The sequence below is a fragment of the Salmo salar genome, chromosome 23 (assembly GCF_965601325.2).
Source record: "Salmo salar chromosome 23, fSalSal1, whole genome shotgun sequence".
Taxonomy (NCBI): domain Eukaryota; kingdom Metazoa; phylum Chordata; class Actinopteri; order Salmoniformes; family Salmonidae; genus Salmo; species Salmo salar.
The window spans coordinates 3225925-3252092 of NC_138313.1; the positions used below are offsets into that span (position 1 = coordinate 3225925).

Here is a 26168-nt window from a genome sequence, read left to right on the forward strand (position 1 = left end):
AATGTTACAGTAATTCTTGCAGCTTTGGGTTGTCACTAGTTGCCACAAAGTCAAATGGCTATGTCATAAAAATTCATCAAAACAAAAATTCACGTTTTGGTCATAATTTAAGGTTAGGTATAAGGTTAGCATTGTGGTTAAGGTTGAAATCAGATTTTAAGAAGGAACATTTTAGAAATAGGCAGGGTTTGGCTTGAAATTAGTGACGACCGCGGTTTTGGGGTCTAAACTGTTTAGCGCGTGCACGTTAAATTGTGAATGCGCACATACACAGTCGTACACGCCCCCATCAACCCAGTCAGTCAGCCACGCGCAGACGACAACATCTTTGTGGTGCCAAACCGGCGAATTTGTTTTCCCCGAGTTTTACAATTTCTTCAAGTTACAAATGACATGCAATCGGAGTAAGCCACACGCAAGAGTAAATCTACGGAAAGGAAACGAAAAACGACGTGCTAAAAGTTTTAGCTACAGAAGGGACATTACTGCTTGCTCGTCTAGCTAGCCATCGAGCTAGCTATAACGTGCAAGGCTGTACTACAGTAGCCAGCTTAACTATCGATTAAGTTCCGAAGAGGCAATGTCTTTTCGTCGACAGAACGTGAGTTGTAGTTGTATGAAGTTGCTAAGGGTAGCTTGCTGCTACATGTATTGGTTTCTGTGTGTATGAATTCTAGCTAGCTTGTGCGATATTTGTTAGCAGCTAGCTTTAAGTTGGCTAGCTAACGTGAGCTTTATCGATGGTGTCCTCATTGACTTACGTGGTAACTAGTCTGGTAAAGTCAAATACTATTTATTAGACTAAAGGCAAATTGAATCCGTATAACTGTTACTTGAGGTGTAATTATTGGCACGTGTCACACCAGCAACAACCCGGTTCAGGCGGACGAAAAACCTCCAATGGAACGCCAGGGCCTGCCGCTTTGCCCTCTCATATCAGCGGGAGCAATACCAACAGAGCTGTGCCTGGAAGGTAAGCACATGTTCGGCCACAGTCGTCAAGCAAGTCCGGGGATCTGCCACATATCCATAGAGGTTTACCGGTCAATACGAGGATTACAGTGGGCGTGCCCATGTCGAACGGAGGCTTTAACTAGTTATTTTAAGCCAATTGGAACAAAGTAAATATAATAGATGTAGGTTACGGCAAATGGGCAAAGAGGGTCTGCTAAATCGACATTGGTATGATTGACTGGTGTCCGAACCAATGGGATAGACGATACATTTGATTGACGCCAATATACCCATTCACTTTCTATGGGGAGGGGATTTTCCGTGTTCATTTTTTTCTTTTTATTAAACGTTTGTTTTAGGTTTTGTTTGGCCTGTCAAGTCGTGCGACTTTAAACAGAATCAGCAAGACTGCGGAGTAACAGGGATGCACATGACTAAAAAGTATTAATACTGTTTTATTATTTATTGTATTCAACGTGTCTCTCGATATCTAGAAATTCTACTAACTGTCTTGTTTAGCTTGCTAGCTAACGTTAGCTAGACCACACATAGCTAGCTATTGTTTAGATTATTGATATTTTCACAATTTCGCCTAGTTACTCCAAATTGTTAGCCAGTTACCAGATTAATTTAGCTAAAATAGTTGCACGTTAGCAGGCTACCACTAGGGAACGTTAGCTAAATTGTTAGCCACATCGCTATAACGTTACCTTCTGTATTAGCTAACCCTGGTTAGCCAGCTTGTGACAACAATTGTTTTCGTTAAGCCTCGCAAACAATGTCAAACGACACAGTAATAGAGAACAGAATATATCCGCTACGGGGCTAGCTTGTTTACACCTCACCCCACCTAATGTCATAGCTTGCTTACGTAGACCACCGGCGTCCCGCACGCATCGGTGACCGTGATCAGTCTTTTGCCCTACGGCTGCATAGACATATCTTCTAGATCATCTAGCTAGCTTCATGCATTCATATGACAGGTCGAGGACCACCAGGTTCAGAAGTCCGCATTTGATCAACGCATTGTCCCATGTCCATAATTCTTTGCAAGTTTGCATATTAGTTAGCTACATTGAAAGTGGTGCAGCTGCCGGCCTATTTCTTGCGTTGCAGAATTTTTACCCTGAGCCACCTACACCCATTTGTCTTGTCTGTTGCTAATGTTCTCTCCTCACATTAAGGACAAGAAATACAATGAAGCCGCCATCTCAGTCCTCTCCCGTAAGTTACATATCATGAAATGTAGGCTATCCAGCATGTACTACAGACGTTTTTACGCAAATGTGGATAGCCTAGTACCCTTTTGATGACATAATGTAGGTTGTCTTTTGCTTTGTTTGCTTCCATACTAGTGCACTATTGTACAATGTGTAAACTCTAAAATGTTGAAAGGAAATTGCGAGTAAGAGTAAGGTCACATTTTTTGGAGCTTTAAAATAGAGGTCCCAGCCATGCTGAAGTCAGACATGTTTGTTTACAACTCACAGGTATTTGAAGGTGTCTACAACAACACCAGGATGCTTCACTATCTCACAGCTGTAGTGGTGAGTGTTCATTTGGTCAATTAGGCCCTGGTCCACTGTGGTGCCTTTGATGCAACAGATGCACTATTTCCACTATTTAAGTTGTCGACAACTGTCTACTAATGTATATCTTAATGAAATGACCAATAACCATATTATTATCATCCTTCAAGGGCTCCACCTGTGATGTCCGAGTGAAGAGTGGAAATGTGTATGAAGGCATCTTCAAGACCCTCAGCTCAAGGGTAATTTTATACTACCTTGAATTAATTAGACCATACATGGGTGTTCTGCATACCGACACATTATAGACCCCTCATAGAAACATGGTTGTGGTCAGATGTTCAACTTAATCTGAGGCATATTCATTAGTCGGATTCCGTTACAAAACCTAGTCCATTGCACATCTGAATGCATTCAACTGAAATGTGTCTCTGAATCAGAGAGGTTTACTCGATACGTCACGATAGATACCAAAATGATACCACAGCAAAAAAAGAAAGCATATTAGCCAAAGTAACAGAAGGGCACCTGATCCAGACAGATAAACTCAGCTACCGTTCTGTTCAATTGCTGGGCATCTTTTGAGTTAAATATCAGCACATTTGACTTTTTTTTACCTTGTTTTTTTTAGACAGCCATGTGTATGCATTTATAAATCAATTTCACAATCATACAATCAATTAGCCTTTGGTAAGAACAATCTAACAACATAATGGTCATTTATTTGAATGGTAAATATCTATTGATAAACTGGGTAAATTAAGATGTAGCCTTGGCATATCCAAAAACAAGGTCAATGCATATTCAATAGGAGTGTGTGCATGCATTGAGTTATTGAGCTTGTTTTGGCTGATGTCATCTGTAGCCCCATGAAAATCTGTTTCCCTTCTCTCTTACATTTTGTGACTTATTTTACTGTACTCCTTAACATTTGCATTGAAGTAGCTTATTTTATAAAAAATGTGGGCTGTCTACCAGGAATGACATCATTCACGAGGCAGGGGGGGGGCATGGGAGCACAGTCAGTTCGCTGAGGCAATAGATCATCTTTGTGAGAGAGACTGAAATAAGAGAATGAATAATGTTTTTTGTGGCTATCAACTTTGAAATCAGCGTATTTTGCATTATGGTTTGCGTTATAGTTTACAAAGTACTAGGGCGGTGAATTGATGTTAGCTGTCAACTAGCAAGGAAAGTTGTCCTACAATAGCTGGAAGCTACCAGTATCATCTTGCATTGTAAAGTGTTGTAGCCTAGTTTCAACATTTCTACATTTGGTCGTGTCGCATTATTAAACTGTGTTAAATTGTGTGCAGCATGAGTGAGGAGCTAACATGATGCATCCATGACTCCCAGTGCAGGCTAGCAATGAGTAAGTGGAGCAGGCACAGTGCGCACTATAATAAGAGGTCGGCTGTGCTGATAGACGTGCTTGTTCCGTTGGACACATTTGACAGAAGTACCAAAAGTAACAAAAAAATCTAGTGCCAAACTGTTTTTCCTCTTCTAGTATCGAAAAACTACAGAAGTTTCGGTATACCATGCAACACCAGGAGGGACCTATCTAAAATTGTCCAATAGAAACTTGTTTTTGTTGCAGAACGTTTAACTTTTGGAGTAAATGGTTTCCGTTACAAAATGTTTTGCAATCGAATCAGCGTAATGAATACACCCCAGGTCACATTGACCACTGCCTGCAGTCGCTCTTCAGTTAACCTCTGTGGTTTATCCGTGGTCCTAATGTGTTTTTACTCCAGTGTGAGCTGGTGGTTGACGCTGTCCACAAGCGGAGCGAAGGAGGAGAGGCGGATGGAGACGGAGGGGGAGGCTTGCCCCCCTCCCTGCCCCGGATCGAGGAGATCACAGACACCATGATTTTCAGCCCCGGCGACCTGGTCACAATGACTTGCCGAGATGTGGACCTCAACTACGCCATCAGAGGTAAGTGTGAGAGTGGGTTGTCAGTGTGACTGAAACTGATTTCAAGATAAGGATGTGTTTTTAAGTAAGCAGTCGAACTGAATGAGAGATTGGAGGGTGAACCGTGTGTGTGTGTGTGTGTGTGCATCATTATGTACCCCTAGTAGATGACACATTATACCTTCAAATGTAGGCTTTGTATGTGTGTGTAGATGCTTTCACAGATACAGCAATCAGCTCATCGCGGGTGAACGGGGAACACCGGGAGAAGGTGCTGCAGAGGTGGGACGGAGGGGACAGCAACGGAGAAGGCTTCGACCTGGAGACGGACACGGTGAGAGGAATTGACAGTCGCTAGGTTTCCATCCAATTTGCGACAGATTCTACAATCTGCATAAACAAATTTTGAATGTTCCTGCCGCAGGTGGGTTTCTAGCAAACTAACTTTTTACTGATATATATTTTAAAAAAATGCGTGATAACCTAGTGCACATAAAAAAAAATGTTTCAATTACAATGTACCAACAACAAAAAAGAAAGAGGTTCATTGTGTTTCAATCACATTTTTTACTCTACTGTTGGTTTTGTCACAAACTTTTGTGATAAATGGTAAGCTTGCCCAATCTGTTTTTGGTTCATGCTCTCTCCACACGTTTGCTGATAAAGTTGACATGGATAAGAGCAAGATCATTTTTATTTGATAATTGCAGCCAAGCACCAATCATCATGTCACCAGCATTAAAAAAAAACACCCTCAATATTATTGGAAATTTGCATGAAATTCAACGTGCACTTAACCACAATGTGAAGTTCATAACTTATTTGCCTATAAACTCTTTATGCTTTCACACGTTGTGATGGTAGTAGGTTACAACAATGTAACATATCATTGCGTGACTCTAACTATATTTTGACCTGGTTATTATATCACTAGTTGCACATAACAGCGTTTCCACCGCAATTATGGTATAAATCTATTTCACAGACCAAAGAATTGTGTTGCTGACAGTAGGATATTTTGACTACAAATTTGCTGTTTCTATCAGGCCTGTTGAGTTTTTAATTTTTTTATGTGTCATGTAATTCATCTGCATGAAATGGTTGGATGGAAACCTGGTTACTGACACGCACACACTTGGTGAGACACAAGCACACACTTACTGTACGGCTCTTCTGTCTCTGTTAGTCTAATGGCTGGGATGCCAGCGAAATGTTCAAGTTCAACGAGGAGACTTATGGCGTCACGTCCACCTACGATTCCAGCCTCTCCATGTACACGTGAGTATTCTCCCCTCAGCTCCTTATTCTGATTGTGGAATATGCTCAGGTCGATCTGTCTATATAAACTCAGCAAAAAAAGAAAAGCGGGGTAAAAAAAAAAAAGAGTTCAAATTGTGTTTTTTACATTTTTATTAACCTGCAGTTTTTCATTATTTATATATATATATATATATATTACACACACTCAGCAAAAAAAGAAACGTCCTCACTGAACTGGGTTTATTTTCATTAAACTTAACATGTATAAATATTTGTATGACCATAATAATATTCAACAACTGAGGCATGAACTGAACAAGTTCCACAGACATGTGACTAACAGAAATGGTATAATGTGTCCCTGAACAAACGGGGATCAAAATAACAGTCAGTATCTGGTGTGCCCACCAGCTGCATTAAGTACTGCAGTGCATATCCTCATCATGGACTGCACCAGATTTGCCAGTTCTTGCTGTGAGATGTTACCCCACTCTTCCACCAAGGCACCTGCAAGTTCCCAGACATTTCTGGGGGGAATGGCCCAAGCCCTCACCCTCTGATTCCACAGGTCCCAGACGTGCTCAATGGGATTGAGATCCGGGCTCTTCGCTGGCCATGGCAGAACACTGACATTCCTGTCTTGCAGGAAATCACGCACAGAACGAGCAGTATGGCTGGTGGCATTGTCATGCTGGAGGATCATGTCAGGATGAGCCTGCAGGAAGGGTACCACATAAGGGAGGAGGATGTCTTCCCTGTAACGCACAGCGTTGAGATTGCCTGCAATGGCAACAAGCTCAGTCCAATGATGCTGTGACACACCGCCCCAGACCATGACGGACCCTCCACCTCCAAATCGATCCAGGGTACAGACCTTGGTGTAACGCTCATTCCTTTGACGATAAACGCAAATCGGACCATCACCCCTGGTGAGACAAGACCGCAACTCGTAAGTGAAGAGCACTTTTTGCCAGTCCTGGCTGGTCCAGCGACGGTGGTGATGTTGCTGCCGGTGATGTCTGGTGAGGACCTGCTTTACAACAGGCCTACAAGCCCTCAGTCCAGCCTCTCTCGGCCTATTGCGGATAGTCTGAGCAGGGATTGTGTGTTCCTGGTGTAACTCGAGCAGTTGTTGCCATCCTGTACCTGTCCCGCAGGTGTGATGTTCGGCTGTACCGGTCCTGTGCAGGTGTTGTTTCACGTGGTCTGCCACTGCGAGGACAATCAGCTGTCCGTCCTGTCTCCCTGTAGCGCTGTCTTAGGCGTCTCACAGTACGGACATTGCAATTCATTGCCCTGGCCACGTCTGCAGTCCTCGTGCCTCCTTGCAGAATGCCTAAGGCTTGTTTTCCAGAGTCAGTAGAAAGGCCTCTTTAGTGACCTAAGTTTTCATAACTGTGACCTTATTTGCCTGCCGTCTGTAAGCTGTTAGTGTCTTAACGACTGTTCCACAGGTGCATGTTCATTCATTGTTTATAGGTCATTAAACAAGCATGGGAAACAGTGTTTAAACCCTTTACAATGAAGATCTGTGAAGTTATTTGGATTTTTACAAATTGTCTTTGAAAGACAGGGTCCTGAAAAAGGGACGTACAGAGTTTAGTTCTGTATCATTCTGTTTTTTTCCCCCACTAATTGGTATTTTGACCTATCACAGATCTTTTTCAGAGTTGATCGGTCAAAAGACCAATTAGTGAAAACAATATCAGAATTGGGCTGCCTGTGTGAACACAGCCTTATTCACTCACATCTCCCTTTCTCTCACATGTTTCTGAATGACCTTGGAAGTCTTATCTCTCTTTCTCCCCCTTCAGTGTTCCCTTGGAAAGGGGCAGCTCGGATGGCTTCCGGCAGCGGGAGGCACGTGCGGCCCGCCTAGCGAATGAGATTGAGGGCAGCCCCCAGTACCGTCACCGCACCAACCTGGAGAACGACGATAAGAGCGAGGAGGACAAGTACAGTGCCGTGGTCCGAGAGAGAGACGAGGGGAGGGAGAGGGGCGGCCCTGGATTCCAGAGCAGTGCCGGGAGCAGGTGAGTCCGTAGGGGAATCGCAGACATACACAGGCTTAGTTCTAAACTCAATACATGGAGGCATAAACACAGTTGACAAAACTACATCTGTGCAAGGATGTAAGCTACTCAATCAGTTGTATAGACAGACATAACAACACGAACATGCAGTGAACAAAAATATAATCGCAGCATGTAAAGTGTTGGTCCCATTTTTCATGAGCTTTTTTCCCATTGTCACCAGAAGCTTATTTTTCTAATTTTTTTGGCACATTTGTATACATCCCTGTTAGTGAGTATTTCTCCTTTGCCAAGGTAATCCATCCACCTGACAGGTGTGGCAAATCAAGAAGCATGATAATTATACAGGTGCACAATGTGCTGGGACAATAAAAGGCCACTCTAAAATGTGCTGTTTTGTCACACAACACAATGCTACAGATGTCTCAAGTTGAGAGCGTGCAGGAATGTCCACCAGAGCTGTTGGCCACTGGAACGCTGGAGAAGTGTGTTCTTCACCGATGAATCCCAGTTTCAGCTAAACTGGGCAGATGGCAGACAGCATGTATGGCTTTGTGTGGGTGAGCGGTCTGCTGATATCAACATAGTGCCCAGTGGTGGGGTTATGGTATTGGCAAGTATAAGCTACGGACGATGAACACAATTGCATTTCATTGATGGCAATTTGAATGCACAGAGATACCGTGATGAGGCCCGTTGTCGTGTTATTCATACTCCGCCATCACCTCATGTTTCTACATGATAATGCAAGGCCCCATGCTGCAAGGATCTGAACACTATTCCTGGAAGTTGAAAATGTCCCAGTTCTTTCTTGGCCTGCATACTCACCAGACATGTCACCTATTGAGCATGTTTGGGATGCTCTGTATTGACGTGTACGACAGCGTGTTCCAGTTCCCGCCTATATCCAGCAACTTCGCACAGCCGTTGAAGAGGAGTGGGATAACATTCCACAGGCCACAATCGACAGCCTGATCAACTCTGCGAAGGATATGTCGTGCTGCACGCCCCTACCTTTTTATTTATGGTATCTGTGACCAACAGATGCATGTCTCTATTCCCAGTCATGTAAAATCCATAGATTTGGGCCTTATGAATTGATTTAAATTGACTGATTTCCTTAAATGAACTGTTATTCAGTAAATTCTTAGAAATTGTTGCTTGTTGCTTTATACTTTTGTTCAGTGTGTATCTCTCTCTCTCTAGGGAGGGTAAATACATTCCTCTTCCCCAGAGGGCCAGGGAGATGGGTGTCCCCCCCGGCAGCCTGAGGGGTGGAGCCTCTGGTCCAATACCCAATCGAACAGGAGTCCCCGGCTCCTCTAGACCATCCCAGGGTTCTGATAGGTGCAGCCCGCTGTCCATCAGGGGCGCCTACTCTCCCCACTCGTCCCAAGCCAGCCCCCCGGGCCAGCCCAGTAGCCCTACCCCCTCTTCCTCCTCTCACCCACAAGCTCTGGCCGATGCCTCGCGCTCTTCTGTCAACGGAGGTAAGGACTCTGTCTGTTTGGGTATATTGAGGAGGAAGTGTGTGCGAGTTTTGGGGCATATTGAGTGTTAATTGGGCTATTTCTATGCATCAGTGTCGTCCAGAACTTCCCCCAAAGCCCAGAGATCTCTACAGACCAATCGAACTCTGCGCAACCCAAGCTCCCAGTCCTCACCTGCAGGTACACACACACACACACTCGCCTCATCTGTAAGTGCACACAACTGCACATTTCCGACACTCATATTCTATTCTATTCACATCCCTCTCCTTTTCCCTTCTCTTTCTCCCTTTCTCTTTGTCTCTCTCCCCGCAGTCTCTCGCTCTCCAAAACCAGACGACCCCGCTCTGGCTGGCCCTTCCTACCTAGACACTTCCTCCTCCTCGATCGCCTCGGCAACACCTAAGTCCTCTGGCCCCACCCCTCTGTTCACTGTGGATGGTGAGGAGGAGGATGATTACTACACAATTTTCTTTTTACAGAATTGTCATTTATTGAAGTTCTTTTTGTGTTTAATTTATGATTTCTGTTCCTTTCTCTACCTCTTAATCTCCATCTGTCTCTTGCTTTCTTTTTCTCTCGCTTTCAGTGAATGAGATCCTAAGCTCAGCGGCTAAGGAGAGGACAGAAGGCCCAGCCAGCCCTCAAGACGGCAAGAGCGGCAAAGGTTAGCTCTCTCTCTGTTTGACTGGGCCCTGTCCTTTCCTTTATCTCAGGTCTTTTGAAAAAAATATTTTCTCTCTCCCTCTCAGTTCCCTCAGTCCTGCAGAGAACACAGTTGGAGGAGCTACGGAAATTTGGCAAAGAGTTCAGGGTAAGTGTGTCTCGTGTCCATGCATGCCGTGTGTGACCCATGTATCTTACCTGATTCTGACACTCTCGCTCTCTTCCACAGCTCCAGCCCAGCCCCTCCCCTTCTGCTGGCCCCACCTCCTCAGAATCCGCCCAGCCCTCCCCATCAGACTCCGCCACCACAGCCGAGTCCATACCCGCCCCTGGCCACACCCCCTCCCAGGACCCCCAGACTGGAGAGGGGTCCTCCTTCACCCCGACCCCCACCACCCCTACCCCCTCTCCAGCCCCCAACACCGCCTCTCAGTCATCAGGTCCAGACAGACAGGCTACAGGGACACCCCAGCCAGCCAGGTCCCCTGGCAGTGAGGAGGAGGAGGGCGGCGAGCGAGCAGAGGGTGTGGCTGAGTAAGTGTGACCCGAGAACAGTGCAATACAGTACATTATTCCACAGTGTAGTGCAATAGTCTACTCCTCAGTCAACCTAATTCTTACAGTTAATCTGTTATATGTAGGGGGTGTAACGGTTCACCAAACCTACGGTTCGGTACGTATTACGGTTGTGGGGTCACATGAAAGATGTAATGTCAATCACAATGTTCCTTGCATTGTCTGTTGTGACCAGATTGTTAGGTTGGGCCTCAAGTTTCCACTCCAATGCTGTGTTTGTAACCATGTGGGAGGTGGGAATTTACCAGTTGTGAAGTCATAAATACTAGTTGGATGCATTCATGTGATTTGAACTCGTTGCAAAATGCCAATTGGCTAATGGCCATCAAGCTGTGTCAACCGAAAGTACAGCTTTCGTGCTTGTAAAGAAATTATAGCGCTTTTTATAAATAATGTTCTGTTGCATTTAACTGCCGAAAATGCAATTTGAGGCCATTTCCTTAATAGGTGATGTCAGAGGGCAACGTGGGAGAAGTGGGTGCTCAGGATGAAAGACAAGTTTCCCACTAGTAATTACCAGCTTGAGGGCCGTTCAAGTGAGTTATTCCCCAGTCGTGTATGGTAAATTCCCACTTCCCTCTTGGTTACAAACGCGCTATGGCACTGCCTCTCTCAGTGCCAGATAAGCGTCTGTACAAGGTACATCTCCCACTCCGGGGTAATGTGATAGGCTCACTGTTAAGTAAGCGCAGCACAGGGTGCATAGGACAAATCACTGTAAACTTCTGCTTTGGTGTGCGTATATAGAGCAAGTAACCTGTTTGCTGAAATGGGTGCTAGAGGGAAGTGGTAACGTGGCTCGAGCACTTTTACGAGGTGCTTAAACCACCACTGAAACCCCCTTTTCTCAACCCCTGAGAATGGGTGTTGAGAAAATCCGCAGCTATAACCCAGACTGTAAAAAATATTAACAGCCTACTTATTGCTCTTGTGATCTCTTTGGCCTGGTCATATTCAGCTGTTTGAATGCATAGGGGAGACGCTGTTTTTCTTTCTTGTTCCGGTATTCTGTGATGTTGTAAATGTGTCAACATATTTATTAAGGTATTCTCATTGAGCAGTGGCGACATGCTGTTAGCGGTTTATCCACATCTCTCTGTCCATTGCCGTTGTGGTCTACTGTGAGGTCAAAATGTTGGGAAATTGGGGATTTTAGATGATAATTGAGGTTCCTCCAATTCTGGTTTATTGACCCCACCACTCGCCATCGTACAGAACTAGTTCCAGACTGTTTTATTTTTTAAACTTTTTTTTTTCCCTTAGGCATCCGCTTTAATATTGCAGACAGATTGTTGCTTCCATCAATGTAATTGTCTCATTTCATATATGCCCTCTTCACGACTGTCTTGGTATGTTTGGACAATGATAGTTCGTTGGTGATGTGGACACCAAAGAACTTAACTCTCGACCTGCTCCAGTACAGCCCCATCGATGTTAATGGGGGGCCTGTTCGGCCCGCCTTTTCCTGTAGTCTGCGATCAGCTCCTTTGTCTTGCTCACATTGAGGGAGAGGTTGTTGTCCTGGCACCACCCTGCCAGTTCTGACCACCTCCCTATACATCGTTGTCGGTGATCAGTTGTGTTGTCAGCAAACTTAATGATGGTGTTGGAGTGGTGTTTGGCCACGTGGTCGTGGGTCAACAGGAAATACTGGAAGGGACTAAGTACACAACCCTGAAGGGCCCCAGTGTTGAGGATCAGTGTGGCAGACGGGTTGTTGCCTACCCATACCACCTGGGGGCGGCCAGTCAGGGAGTTTTGTCTTTAGCTTTGTGACGAGCTTCGTGGGCTCTATGGTGTTGAACGCTGAGCTGTAGTCAATAAACAGCATTCTCACATAGGTGTTCCTTTTGTCCAGGTGGGAAAGGGCAATGTGGAGTGCAATAGAGATTGCATCATCTGTTGGGGCGGTATGTGAATTGGAGTGGGTCTAGGGTGTCCGGGAGGATGCTGTTGATGTGAGCCATGACCAGCCTTTCAAAGCACTTCATGCCTACTGAAGTGAGTGCCACGGGGCGGTAATCATTTAGGCAGGTTACCTTTGCTTCCTTGGGCACAGGGACAATGGTGGCCAGCTTGAAACATGTAGGTATTACAGACTTGGTCATGGAGAGGTTGAAAATGTCAGTGAAGACAGTTGGTCCGCACATGCTTTGAGTACACGTCCTGGTAATCCATCTGGCCCCGCGGCTTTGAATGTTGACTTGTTTAAAGGTTTTGTTCACATCAGCTACCAAGAGCGTTATCGCACAGTCATCCAGAACTGGTGGTGCTCTCGTGCATGCTTCTGTGTTGCTTGCCTTGACGCGAGCATAAGGCATTTAGCTCATCCGGTAGGCTCTTGTCACTGGGCAGCTCGCATCTGGGTTTCCCTTTGTAGTCCGTAATAGTTTTCAAGCCCTACCGACGAGCGTCAGATCCGGTGTAGTAGGATTCAATATTAATCCTGTATTGACGCTTGTTTTTGGTTTGTCTGAGGGCATAGTGAGATTTCTTATAACCATCCGGATTTGTCTCCCATTTCTTGAAAGCGGCAGCTCTAGCCTTTAGCTCGATGTGGATGTTGCCTGTAATCCATGGCTTCTGGTTGGGATCTGTACGTACAGTCACTGCGGGGACGACGTCGTCGATGCACTTATTGATGAATCTGATGACTGAGGTGGTATACTCCTCAGTGCCGTTGGATGAATCCTGGAACATATTCCAGTCTGTGCTACCAAAACAGTCCTGTGCTGTAGCATCTGCGTCATCTGACCGCTTCCGTATTGAGCGAGTCACTGGTACTTCCTGCTTTCGTTTTTGCTTGTAAGCAGGAATCAGGAAGATGAATTATGGTCAGATTTGCCAGAAGGAGGTCAGGGGAGAGCTTTGTATGCATCGGTGTGTGTTGAGTAAAGCTGGTCTAGAGTGTTTAAATTTTTTTTTTTTTAAATCCTCCTTTGGTTGCACGTGACAAAAATTTGGTAAAACTGATTTAAGTTTGCCTGCATTAAAGTCCCTGGCCACTAGGAGCACCGCTTCTGGGTGAGCATTTTCTTTACTTATAGAGTTGGTTGAGAGCTGTCTTAGTGCCAGCTTCGTTCTGTTGTGGAAAATAGATGGCTACGAATAATATAGATGAGAACTCTTGGTAGATAGTGTGGTCTACAGCTTGTCATATGGTACTCTACCTCAGGAATTTCCTTTGTTAATATGGACTCTTTTGACCTAAATTGCTTTTGTTTTATAGATGAGTACTGAATTGCATGGCCTCTAAAGGCACTATTAAAAGTGTCCCATACAATAAGGGGATCTGCTGTACCCATGTTATGTCAGGAAAAAGTCAGTTACATATTTTAACTAGGACAGAAGAATTTATCATCCAGTAGGCTTTGATTAAATTTCCAATGTCGTCACCCACGTGGAAATTCTGCAAGAGTAATATATATGCCAATGCCAGGCTGTTTAACAAAAGGAAAGTTTGAAATGCATCAATTTAACCTCCCTGGGCAAGGCGGGAACGTTTGCGTCCCACCTAGTCAACAGCCAGTGGAATCGTGTGGCGCGAAATACAAATACCTCAAAAATGCTATAACTTCAATTTCTCAAACATATGACTATTTTACACCATTTTAAAGATAAGACTCTCGTTAATCTAACCACACTGTCCGATTTCAAAAAGGCTTTACAGCGAAAGCAAAACATTAGATTATGTCAGGAGAGTACCCTGCCAAAAATAATCACACAGCCATTTTCAAAGCATGCATATATGTTACAAAAACCAAAACCACAGCTAAATGCAGCACTAACCTTTGATCTTCATCAGATGACACTCCTAGGACATTATGTTATACAATACATGCATGTTTTGTTCAATCAAGTTCATATTTATATCAAAAACCAGCTTTTTACATTAGCATGTGATGTTCAGAACTAGCATACCCACCGCAAACTTCCGGTGAATTTACTAAATTACTCATGATAAACGTTTACAAAAAACATAATTATTTTAAGAATTATAGATACAGAACTCCTTTATGCAATCGCGGTGTCAGATTTTAAAATAGCATTTTGGCGAAAGCACATTTTGCAATATTCTGAGTAGATAGCCCAGCCATCACGGCTAGCTAATTTGACACCCACCAAGTTTGGCCCTCACCAAACTCAGATTTACTAATTATAAAAATTGGATTACCTTTGCTGTTCTTCTTCAGAATGCACTCCCAGGACTTCTACAACAAATGTTGTTTTGTTTGAAATAATCCATAGTTATATTGAAATAGCTCCGTTTTGTTCATGCGTTCAGGTAACTATCCGAAGGGTGACGCGCGGGTGCATTTCGTGACACAAAAATTCAAAATATTCCATTACCGTAGTTCGAAGCATGTCAAACGCTGTTCAAAGACTGAAAGAACAAAATGGAGAATTCACATGACCGCGAATCTCCAGTGTCACTGTACCCAGGCAGGCCAGTAAGAAACAGAGCTGCTGTACTTAGCCCAGAGACTGCAGAGCTCTCATTCCACTTTCTGGCGCCTTCTGAGAGCCAATGGAAGCCTTAGAAAATGTCACGTTACAGCCGCGATGCTGTATTTTTGGTAGAGAGAACCTAGAAGGACAACAAATTGTCAGACATGGCACTTCCTGCATGGAATCTTCTCAGGTTTTTGCCTGCCATATGAGTTCTGTTATACTCACAGACACCATTCAAACAGTTTTAGAAACTTTAGAGTGTTTTCTATCCAAATCTACTAATTATATGCATATTCTAGTTTCTGGGCAGGAGTAGTAACCAGATTAAATCGGGTGTGTTTTTTTTATCCGGCCGTGCAAATACTGCCCCCTAGCCCCAACAGGTTAAGATACAAATTTTGATTACAACGTGCGCATTGGCGCTAGTTGTTTTAACGGAATAGCCTACAATGTTTTTTTCAGCTCAGATTTACTCGAGGCATAGGCTACAACGCAGTGTATCCATACAGGTTCACAGTGCGGACCGAACCGAGGTAGTGTACCGTTACACCCCTACTACCGTTACAACCCTAGTATTGATAAGATGTGTTGGCACATCTGTAGGTATTATACTAGGTCTGTGATATATCATGAATACATATACGGTAAGGATTTTTTTACAATATCGTATATAACTATGTTGTTGCAGTGCTAAATTAAGTCAAGTGAGCCCCATGCTCAGGTGGGCAAGGTAGTTGCCATGTTGAGGATGGATGTATGGAAAAGGGATTTGAAAGATGATTTGGAGTTCTCATCTCGCTCTTCTTCTGTTTTTTTTAGTCAGGTGAAGAAGTCTACGCTGAACCCCAACGCCAAAGAGTTCGTCTTCAAGGCACCCATGACCCTGGTCTGTCACACACACACACACACACACACACACACACACACACACACACACACACACACACACACACACACACACACACAGGAAAGTAGTTGAGAACAAGTTCTCTCTCACAACAACCTGTTTGGCCAGGAGTTCAAATTTTATTGGTCACATACACATGGTTAGCAGATGTTAATGCGAGTGTAGCGAATTGCTTGTGCTTCTGGTTCCAACAGTGCAGTAATATCTAACAATTACCTAATACATACATCTAAAGGGGTGAATGAGAATATGTACATATATGGATGAGCGATGGCCGAGCGACACAGGAATGGTGCAATACATGGTATAAAATACAGATTATACATATAATATGAGTAATGTAATATATGTAAACATTATTTAAAGTGACTAGTGATCCATTTGTTAAAGTGGCCAGTGATTGGGTCTCTATGTAGGTAGCGGCCTCTGCGTTAGTGATTGCTGTAGTGGTGTGAACAGGCAGTGGCTCGGGTGGTTGTTGTCGTCTTTGATCTTTTTGGCCTTCCTTTGACATTGGGTGCTATAGGTGTCATGGAGGGCAGGTAGTTTGCCCCCGGTGATGCGTTGTGCAGACCGCACCAACCTCTGGAGAGCCTTGCGGTTGTGGGCGGAGCAGTTGTGGATCTGTAGAAGTTAGTCAGGGTTTTGGGTGACAAGCAACATTTTCTTCAGCCTCCTGAGGTTGAAGAGGTGCTGTTGTGCCTTCTTCACCACACTGTCTGTGTGGGCCATTTCAGTGTACACATCACTGACAAACTGAGGAGCTTAACTTTCCACCTTCTCCACTTCTGTCCCTTCGATGTGGATAGGGTGGTGCTCCCTCTGCTCTTTCCCGAAGTCCACAATCATCTCCTTTGTTTTGTTGACGTTGAGTGAGGATGTTTTCCTGACACCACACTGAGTGCCCTCACCACCTCCCTGTAGGCTGTCTCGTTGTTGATAATCAAGCCCACTACTGTTGTCCTCGGCAAATTTGATGATTGAGTTGGAGGCGTGCATGGCTGAGCAGGGGGTACAGGAGGGGGCTGAGGGTGAGCACACACCCACAAGGGTGAGCACACACCCTTGTGGGGCCCCAGTGTTGAGGGTCAGTGAAGTGGAGATGTTGTTTCCTACTTTCACCACCTGGGGCCGTCAAAATCCATGACCCAACTGCACAGGGCGGGGTTGAGGCTCAGGGCCTCAAGCTTAATGATGAGCTTGGAGGGTACTATGGTGTTGAATGCTGAGCTGTAGTCAATTAACAGCATTCTTACATGGGTATTCCTGTTGTCCAGATGGGATAGGGCAGTGTGATGGCGATTGCATCATCTGTGGGCCTGTTGGGGCAGTATGCATACTGAAGTGGGTCTAGGGTGGCTGGTAAGGTGGAGGTGATATGATCCTTGACTAGTCTCTCAAAGCACTACATGATGACAGAGGTGAGTGCTACGGGGCGGTAGTCATTTAGTTCAGTTATCTTTGCTTTCTTGGGTACAGGAACAATGGTGGCCATCAGACCGGTATAGGGAGCGAATGAATATGTCCGTAAACACACCAGCCAGTTGGTCTGCGCATGCTCTGAGGATGCGGCTAGGGATGCCGTCTGGGTAACATTTAAATGTTTTACTCACGTCAGCCACGGAGAGGGGGCGCAGTTCTTGTTAGCGGGCCGCAACGGTGGCACTGTATTATCCTCAAAGCGGGCAAAGAAGGTGTTTAGTTTGTCTGGAAGCGTGACGTCGGTGTCTGATGTGGCTGGTTTTCTTTTTGTATTCTGTGATTTCCTGTAGACCCTGTCACGTACGTCTTGTGTCTGAGCTGTTGAATTGCGACTCCACTTTGTCCCTGTTCTGGCATTTCGCTTGTTTGATTGCCTTGCGGAGGGAATAACTACACTGTTTATATTCAGCCATATTCCCAGACCTCTTTCCATGGTTAAATGAGGTGGTTAGTGATTTCAGTTTTGCACAAATGCCGCCATCGATCCATCATTTCTGGTTAGGGTAAGTTTAAATAGTCACATCTCCAAAGCACTTCTTTATAAACTCACTCACCGAGTCAGCGTATAGATCGATGTTGTTCTGAGGCTGACCGGAACATATCCCAGTCTGTGTGATCAAAACAATCTTGAAACATGGATTCTGATTGGTCAGACCAGTGTTGAATGATACAAATCATTAAAATCCAGACAGAAAATATTTACACAAGAAGCAACCTATTATCACTGGTACATCCTGTTTGAGTTTCTGCCTATGAGACGGTAGGAGCAAGATGGTGTCGTGGTCAGATTTGGCGGGAGAGGGCTTTGTAGGCATCGCCGAAGTTAAAGTAGCAGTGGTGTAGTGCAATCAATATGCTGATAGAATTTTAGGTAGCCTTGTTCTCAAATTTGCTTGGTTAAAATCCACAGCTACAATAAATGCAGCCTCATGATATCTGGTTTCCAGTTTACATAGAGCAGTGAAGTTCCTTGAGGGCCATTTTGGTGTCTGTTTGAGGGGAAATGTACACAGCTGTGACGATAACTGATGAGAATTCTCTTGGAAGGTAATATGGCCAGCATTTGATTGATTGAGGAATTCTAGGTCGGGTGAGCAGAAGGACTTGAGTTCCTGTATGACATTATTAATCATGAACCATACACCCCCGCTCTTTCCAGAGAGGTGTTTCTCTGTATGAGCGATGCATGGAGGAGCCCGGTGGCTGGACAGATTCCGACAAAATATCCCGAGAGAGCCATGTTTCTGTGAAACAGAGAATGTTACATTCTCTGATGTCTCTCTGGAAGGCAACCCTTGCTCAAATTTCATCTACCTTGTTATCAAGAGACAGGATACTCGGGGGCGATGTCCACGGAGCCTGACCAGGAGGCTGCTCCGTCTGCCCCTTCTGTGGTGCCGTTGTTTTGGGTCGGCTTCTGGGATTAGATCCATTGTCCTGGGTGGTGGCCCAAACTATATGTTCAGACACATACACCAAATGTAACTGTGTGTGTGATTTGTTCAGCTAAACACATGCTTACTTACATTATCTCACCAACCTAAACTGTGCAAGTTCTCTCCTTCACCCCAGGTGAAGCCGTCCCCAGCCCCCACCCCCCCGCGGCCCACTCCTCCCAGCCCCTCTGTGGTGCTCCAGCCCCCCCCGGGACAACAGGCCATCTACAGCACCCCCTATCTGTCCTACCTCTCCCCTGTACAGATACAGGGACACTCTGTACAGGTATGACTAGGACTGAGGCTGTGTGTGTGTGACTCTCTGTGGAGAAATAAGCATTAGTGTGTCTGGGGTGTTGAAAAACAAATGGTGTGTATACATTTGAGGTTGGGGTCTAACTGTCCTTTGTTTCCCAGGCTCCTCAGATGTATCAGTACACCATGTCTACAGTCCAGCAGGGGAAGTATCCCAGATCTAAAGGTACTCACACCATTCTGTTGCCTAATCAATAGGTTGGTCGCAACACTGTCATAACCTTTCTATCTCTATTCAATGTTACGCTCTTTTAATTTAGCAACTCTGGAACATTTGAAATAAACAAGTAAAGAACTATAGGCTAAAGTTATGATCAGTATGTTAATAACCCTCTCCCCCCAGGCCAGGTGGTAGGCCCTCGTCCGGACCACCACGGCTCTTCTCAGCCCCAGATGCTCCAGGCTGCAGCGTCTGCAGCAGGCCCTCCCCTGGTGGCCTCCCCCTACCCCCAGGCCTACCTGCAGTACAGTCAGGTCATCCAGGGCATGCCCCACTACCCTGGACAGGTAGTTAACTACCACGCTAATGTTGCTAATGCTAACCAGTCCACAATGTGTGTTGTGGATGGGGGTTTTGTTTCAGTAGAAGAACTGACTTGCATAGGAATTTATTTTATTTTGTTCATGTCATTAAATGTTCTTATATTCCCTTTACTCACTCTTTTTCTTCCTCTTCTCTTTCGCTCTTTATCCGCTCGCCCTCTTTCTTGCTTGCTCCCCCCCCCCCTTGCTAGCCGGTGTACTCCATGCTGCAGGGTGGGGCCAGGATGCTGACTCAGACGGGCCACCCCCAGGCTCTGGGCCCTCAGTACCCCGGACAGACAGAGGGTCCCCCGGGACCACAACAGGCCATGTATGGTAAGATAATGCAAAGTTTCAGTTTAAAAGTACACTCGGCAAGACTTAATTTTAGTTGTGTACAGGACATGGTCCTGCTTAGTCGTATCAATACATTTAATTTCTTCTAAGATTGCCATTGTTCATGGTTCTTTGGTTTGTAAATTATGTTTGAATCCACATACTTGAGGTTCAAGTTAGTCTTCCATCTGTCTCTCAGCCTCCCAGCAGTTCTCCCACCATTCTAGCTCCATGCACCCTCCCCAGCCCTCCAGCACCCCTACTGGGAGCCAGCCCCCTCCCCAGCACACTGCCCCCAGCCCTGGGCACGGACAGGTAAACCAACCAGCCCAGCTGTGTGTGCATGCATGCATGTTTGTTTTGTCACAAACACTGGACAGGTGCAGTAAAATGTGTTGATGTTTTACTGCTTCAGCCGTAGTAGTACGGCTGGCTGCCTTGCTCAGGGACACATGGACAGATTTTTCACTTTGTCGGCTCCGGTATTCAAACCAGCGATCTTTCGCTTACTGGCCCAACGCTGTAACCGCTAGGCTGTGTGTGTGTGGGGGAGCAGGATCAATTCTGTCTTGTCAGTGAATTTTGCATGTTTTATGTGAGGAGCCTGTAATTAAAGTGGCACTCGAGCAATGTTGGGAGTTGTGCGTTAAAGTAACTTGTTATATAACCAGATGACTTTTATGAGTGGTCTGTTTACGTAACTTTTTCAAATGAGGTAATATTATTGAAGTTACTTTGTAAAAAAAAAAAAGAAAGTGTTACTTGCAGAATCGGGCACGTGTCCATGATCCGATCTTGACTTGTTCCCTCATTTAGTTCTTGAGCAAGCAGAGAAAGGCTGTTTTAGAAAAATGTCATGACTGCTGCTGTCCACAGAAATGTGTAGCGGGCGCACCTCTGATCTTTGCTATTGATCGCTTCTGTGATGGCAAAGCCCATAGAGGGGTTTTCCCATCTAGTGTAAAGTGTGCCCTTTATAAATCTTTATGGGTCATGTACGTGTGGTCTATCTTGTTTTTATTTGTCGGCTTTAGGCCTATGTATTTTACTTAGTTGACGATGGACATTATAGTCTACAGGCCAATCTGTATTCCTTTATTTCTTTAGCCGCCAATGGATCACGGTGTATCTGTCTGTGTCCATATGACAGAGGCTGGTGCTCTTGCATTAGTTGAATTGTAACTTTTCGATTAAACACCTGACAATTATTTTGAAGGTTATTATTGAAATTAATTAGTTGCTTATATTTTTGGTAGAAAGCGCCTTGCTCCCTCAGACAGTCAAACAAATGCTGATAATTTTTTTCATGAAAAGTAATGTCACTTGTTAAATGCAATGGTTATGTAATTTATTACTTTTCAAGTAACAAACACTCCAGTCTCCTTTTCACCTCATCTTATTTACTTATTAACACAAGGCACATCTCAATAGGTGATCCAGCTCACGACATGGCCCAAGTGGCAGGTTGTGCTTTCCTCTTTTGTTCTCTATTGCTCCACAAGCAAGGTGGGAGGCCGATGACGTCACAAATTCCTATCAGACCAACTCTTTGAAGTTTTCCATTTAAAAAACACTATTTTGCTCAATATGTGTGTGTACTTTACTGTATTTATACTTGGAGTATTTATTATTTTACCACCTTGAGGCCCCTATTTCAGTGTTTTACCATTAGCACCGGCTAATCAGTCGGTCTGACTCATTTTCAACCCTCTACTTTTTCCTCTTCATTAATTAACTAGGCTACTTGTCATGTAAAAGTTTCAATTCACTAGTCCGTCGAACCCTCTATTGAGTGCCTGTCAATCACAAAGCGAGCACTGATGGGTGAACAGTCTGCGGTCTGTCCCGCCTGGGGTTGGTTGCATTTAAATGTCTTTACATGGAGGAGGGAGAGCGCCAGATGAATGTGGATTTGCTCGTCCCATGTAATGTAAGTGGTAACGATGAGTCGAAATCCACTTAGAATAATTGTTTTCTTGCACATTTAATTTATTTTCGTTAGCGTTTCACATAGCCAGGCACGCAGCGTTGTCGCATGGGCTATTTAGCCGACTGTGCTTTGATTGACAACTGACCAGCAAGTGTTGACTAGTTTATAAGGTGTCGAACTGACTGTATGAAGTCGATATTTATCCCTTTGCCATTCATAAATCATGCAACATGGTTATGTAAGTGGTATCGCATCTGGACAAGTAAAACAAAATATTTCGTAGGATGACGAGGATTGCCCGACAGTGACTGTAAAGTGAGTGACTCGTCAGTCTGTATACTATCGCATCGGTTCATTTGGCTCCTTAATTTGCATGGGCTACTGGTAGGCCTAGGATCTTCAGCGATTATCTGCAGATACGTTATGAAAACATTAGATGAAGATGGTGAATCATCGCTGCAGCAATAGGTAGTGGAGAGCCTCATTCTGGTCCAAATATGATAAGGCCTGGATTCTGAGGGCCCTAATTAAAATGTATTGACCTTAGTAAGGAATCAGCTAAAAGTATTGATTCAAATCATCAAAGATGATAAGTTGATCATTTTAATCTGTGGTCTTTTGCTAGAGCAAAAATGTGCACCCCTTTGGGTCCACAGAACCAGGATTACGAAACACTGATTTGACCTTTAATTAATTTACGATAATGTGGGCTATTTACGTTTGTAATTTAAATGAAGATCGTTATGGCAATTCATATCTTGCAGTAAAACCGTTAATACGACTTTAATCTCAAGATGCAAAATGTTTCAAGTTGAATGTTCTCTTACTTGGAAAATAGTACTGATCATATAGATATCAAACTAACAAACTGAATTTACACATTTTCTGTAATTTAAGTTGTGAAGTCTTAATACACAACAACACATTTTTCCAGTCTGGGAGGTACTAATTTTGCTGTGTATTTTGGATGGAATCAAGGCATTAGAATGTACCAGAGGCCACCACAATGGAGCTCCTTCGAGAGGCACCTAGCTGGCTAAAACACTGCCTATTTATCCTGACCAGCCTGTTTTTAGTCTACTGTGTGTGTGTGAATATAGTGTTTGTCTCATTGTTGTGTATCACGAGTATGTAATTTCCTAACATACTTCCCTTCCTCTCTTCAGTCAGGCCAGGGAGGCCCCCAGTCCATGTACCACTCTGGGCCCTTGCCAGCGCCCACACCCCCTAACATGCCCCCTGGCCACAGCTCTCCCCAGGCCTCTTACCCCATGCAGGGCTACAGCCTGCCCACCCACCAGCCCATGGCCCAACATTACCCTGGCCTGGGACAGCTCACACAGGTAAACACCAGACTACTCTTGACCCACAGCCCACGTACATTCAACTCTCCAGAGAGGAGAGAGTAACAGATCTAAGCAAACAGTAACACTAAGTCAAGCAATGTGACAATATCAGGATGTAGCACAAGTCAGAAGTATTTGTTTCAATTGCGTAAGGCCAATACAAGCTTAACGCTGTTGATCTACATGTGTGGGTGTTTATTATTATTTTTATTTTTTTTGAAGCAGTGGACACCGGTTGGTAACATGATGCCCTCGCCAGTCCGTGTTTCCTAGACTCCCATTCACAAGTCTTCTCATTTGTGGTGAAAAGAGTTATGTTAATCTTCCCTTGCTAGTAGTAACTAGCTGGGTTTAACCTGGCTAAAAACATAGCAAACTAGCTAGCCTTTTAGCTTACCACATCTCCTTGTGAAATAATCATATTTAAATATAGTATGCCCTGGCAAATATTGTACAAATATTATACTTGCCAGTAACCTACAACATCTCAATTTAATATGCTGCTTTTAATGTATTTTCTCCCATATCAGGAGAAAAGGCACATGGCTACTAGCAGTTTCTACTGTTTCAAAATAACTGGAATCAGTTATTACTTCTCAACAAAATACACTTGTGGGGATTCTAATAAGGCAACAATGTATTGTTTAAACAGTCGCTGAGATTAGTTGATTATCAATGCAAAATACTACTTTGCATAGCCTATGTAGATCAGATCAAGGAACTGTCATTGTAAATAAGAATTTGTTCTTAACTGACTTGCCTAGTTAAATAAAATGTTTTATCAAGGAACCAAGCAACAGCATCATTGCCTACACAACACTGTAGAGCCCTGCACTGGCATGAACATTAAGCCTGAGCCCTTACCCATGCCTACGATGTTCAGGCCCGATTGCTTTTGCCAAATTTAAAGCCCCGGCCCTGTCAGAAATAACTTCCTCCATTAGCTGCTCCCTGCGCACAGCTAGTTCTGCTTATGGTGGCTCTAAGTCTGGGTATCGATAACTACGGTTCAGCTGGTGCTGCTCTGCTTGATGACGAGACATGAGAGCAGATTTTTAGCTTCTTTTGGTCACTCTAAACTGACAGCTCAAGGAACATTGTATTCTGTGAAATTCTTATATTTGATGTTGAAGCACTTCTGACATGTCATGATCTTAGTCAGGCCTGTCAGTTAGCAGAGCTCTAACACTGCCCCCACAATGAACTCTTCGTAGTGCGATTGAGCTGCGCCAAAAAGTCCCTAGTAACGAAGGTAGGACTACGTTCTACAAAGAGCCACCCATTTTGCGTTCTTAATCTTTCCATCTCCGTAGGTCTGTAGACCACTAGTCTTGAATTTTTAAATATGGTTGTTAAAGGGATGACACCATCTTGCTCCCTCTCGCTCCAGGCCCATGTTGCCCAAGGTATGTCTGGCCCCCACCACCCAGGAGGCCACGGCCCGCCCCAGATGATGCTGCACTATGCCCCACCCCCACAGCAAGGCCCAGGCTCAGCCCAGCAGCACGGCCCTCCCCCCCAGCAGGGGGCGCACCAACACTACTACATCCAACATCCACAGGGTAAGTAACTTCAAGTCATAGAGCTAAACATGTCCAATAGAAATTGGCTTTACATTTCCAGATCTTCTTCAGTGACTGTTGTTCTGTTTTCTAGCTGTACAAGTGCAGGCTCACCCCACCCAGCAGCTCTCCTTCCACCCCCCTGGAAACTGACACCCCCTACCTACACCTAGAGGACCACAGAAGAAGCAGGAGACAGAGGATAGAAGAGGGGGAGGGGAGCTGAGGACAGGGAGCTGATGCCCCCAGTCCCTCCTTGAGTCTTATGACTGACACAATCCCATTGAGGGACACAATCAAGTTGTTCGCTGATCGGCTAAACTAGTCTGAGAACTGAAGCCCCCCTTCTGGAACCACCGCCGCCACACTTCACTCTCCTCTCGCCCACAAAATAAGCAACTTTTTTTTGTTTTTGTCAAAGGCTCCCATTTTGCTTCTTGGTTAAGGACAGAGAAGAAGAAAAACGTGTTTTTATGAAAGACTGAGTCGTCTTCACTAGCTGGTTCCATTTTTAAGTTGAGAGGATTGACATGGTGAAAGCATCGTCTCGACTCTGCAGAGTTATAGGACTTATCACAATGAAACTTGCTCCCTTTTAACCCCAACCTACTTCCCTTTCTCCTTTTACAGGTAACCATTAATAAATAAACTTAAAATGAAAAAAATCATAAAAATAAAGTTTACTCAACCTCAAATGCCGCCAGAACTCTTATTTTCTGTGCACGGGCAAAGGTGAAATTATTGAGAAGGAATCATAATTTAGATTTATTAAAAGGTGTATGTGTATATATATATATTTCGACCTTTTGCCTCTTATATATTTATTTATATATATAAAACAAGCATTTGTGAATGATCATTATACTGATTTGAACCACTACTCTTTAGTAGTAAACTATATGCCACCCATATCAGCTTCAATTCATTCAGAAAACATCACACAATGGTTCATAAGCCCTATTCGCACAGGACTAGTATTACTATAGAACGTCGGCTATGTAATTATTACTCCAGCATGTCCGTTTTTCCAAACTGCCCCTAATGATTTTTTTCTTCGTCATTCAAAATTGACTTATGATGGAAGCCTGGAGGCTCTTCTAGGCATGAAGATATTTCACATCTCGGGATAGCCTAATATTGACCTAATGGTTTTCAGTTTATAGAAAGTCAATAATGCATATCAATAAGAACCATGATCTGTAACCTATGCAGGCAATTAACAAACGTACTTGCCAATTCATTAGCACAATATTGTCCACTTCATCTTTAAAGAAGTATGGCACTAAGAAAGTTATTTGACAAAAGCATTCATCTGTAGGTTACACCCAAAGCATATTTTTAAGCATCGATTTGTTCATGTTCTTTCCCAAACTGGGTGCAGCACCTGTTACTCAACTCAGGGATGACGGGATAAGTATCAGAGGACCTGGGAGTTTGCCAAAAAACCTTGGA

At 44.3% G+C, this 26168-nt stretch overlaps 1 protein-coding gene across 2 annotated transcripts; it reads left to right on the forward strand.

Annotated features, from left to right (window-relative positions):
* The first annotated feature begins 281 nt into the window (after positions 1–281).
* Positions 282–25411, forward strand: LOC106583936 (ataxin-2-like protein). Of its 2 annotated transcripts, XM_014168625.3 has the most exons (24): positions 282–601; positions 867–973; positions 2139–2178; positions 2445–2501; positions 2654–2725; positions 4241–4424; positions 4616–4737; positions 5590–5681; positions 7478–7696; positions 8903–9186; positions 9280–9366; positions 9502–9627; positions 9776–9853; positions 9939–10000; positions 10082–10386; positions 15700–15766; positions 18842–18991; positions 19123–19186; positions 19364–19527; positions 19755–19878; positions 20078–20193; positions 22975–23151; positions 24545–24716; positions 24811–25411. In XM_014168625.3, exons 1-24 carry the CDS (start codon positions 581–583, stop codon positions 24867–24869), a joined length of 2949 nt encoding a protein of 982 aa, XP_014024100.1. In that variant the 5' UTR covers positions 282–580; the 3' UTR covers positions 24870–25411. The 2 variants fall into 2 exon arrangements, with proteins under 2 accessions (XP_014024100.1, XP_045562294.1); XM_045706338.2 differs by lacking the exons at positions 282–601; positions 867–973 and adding an exon at positions 1236–1395.
* Positions 25412–26168: the final 757 nt, after the last annotated feature.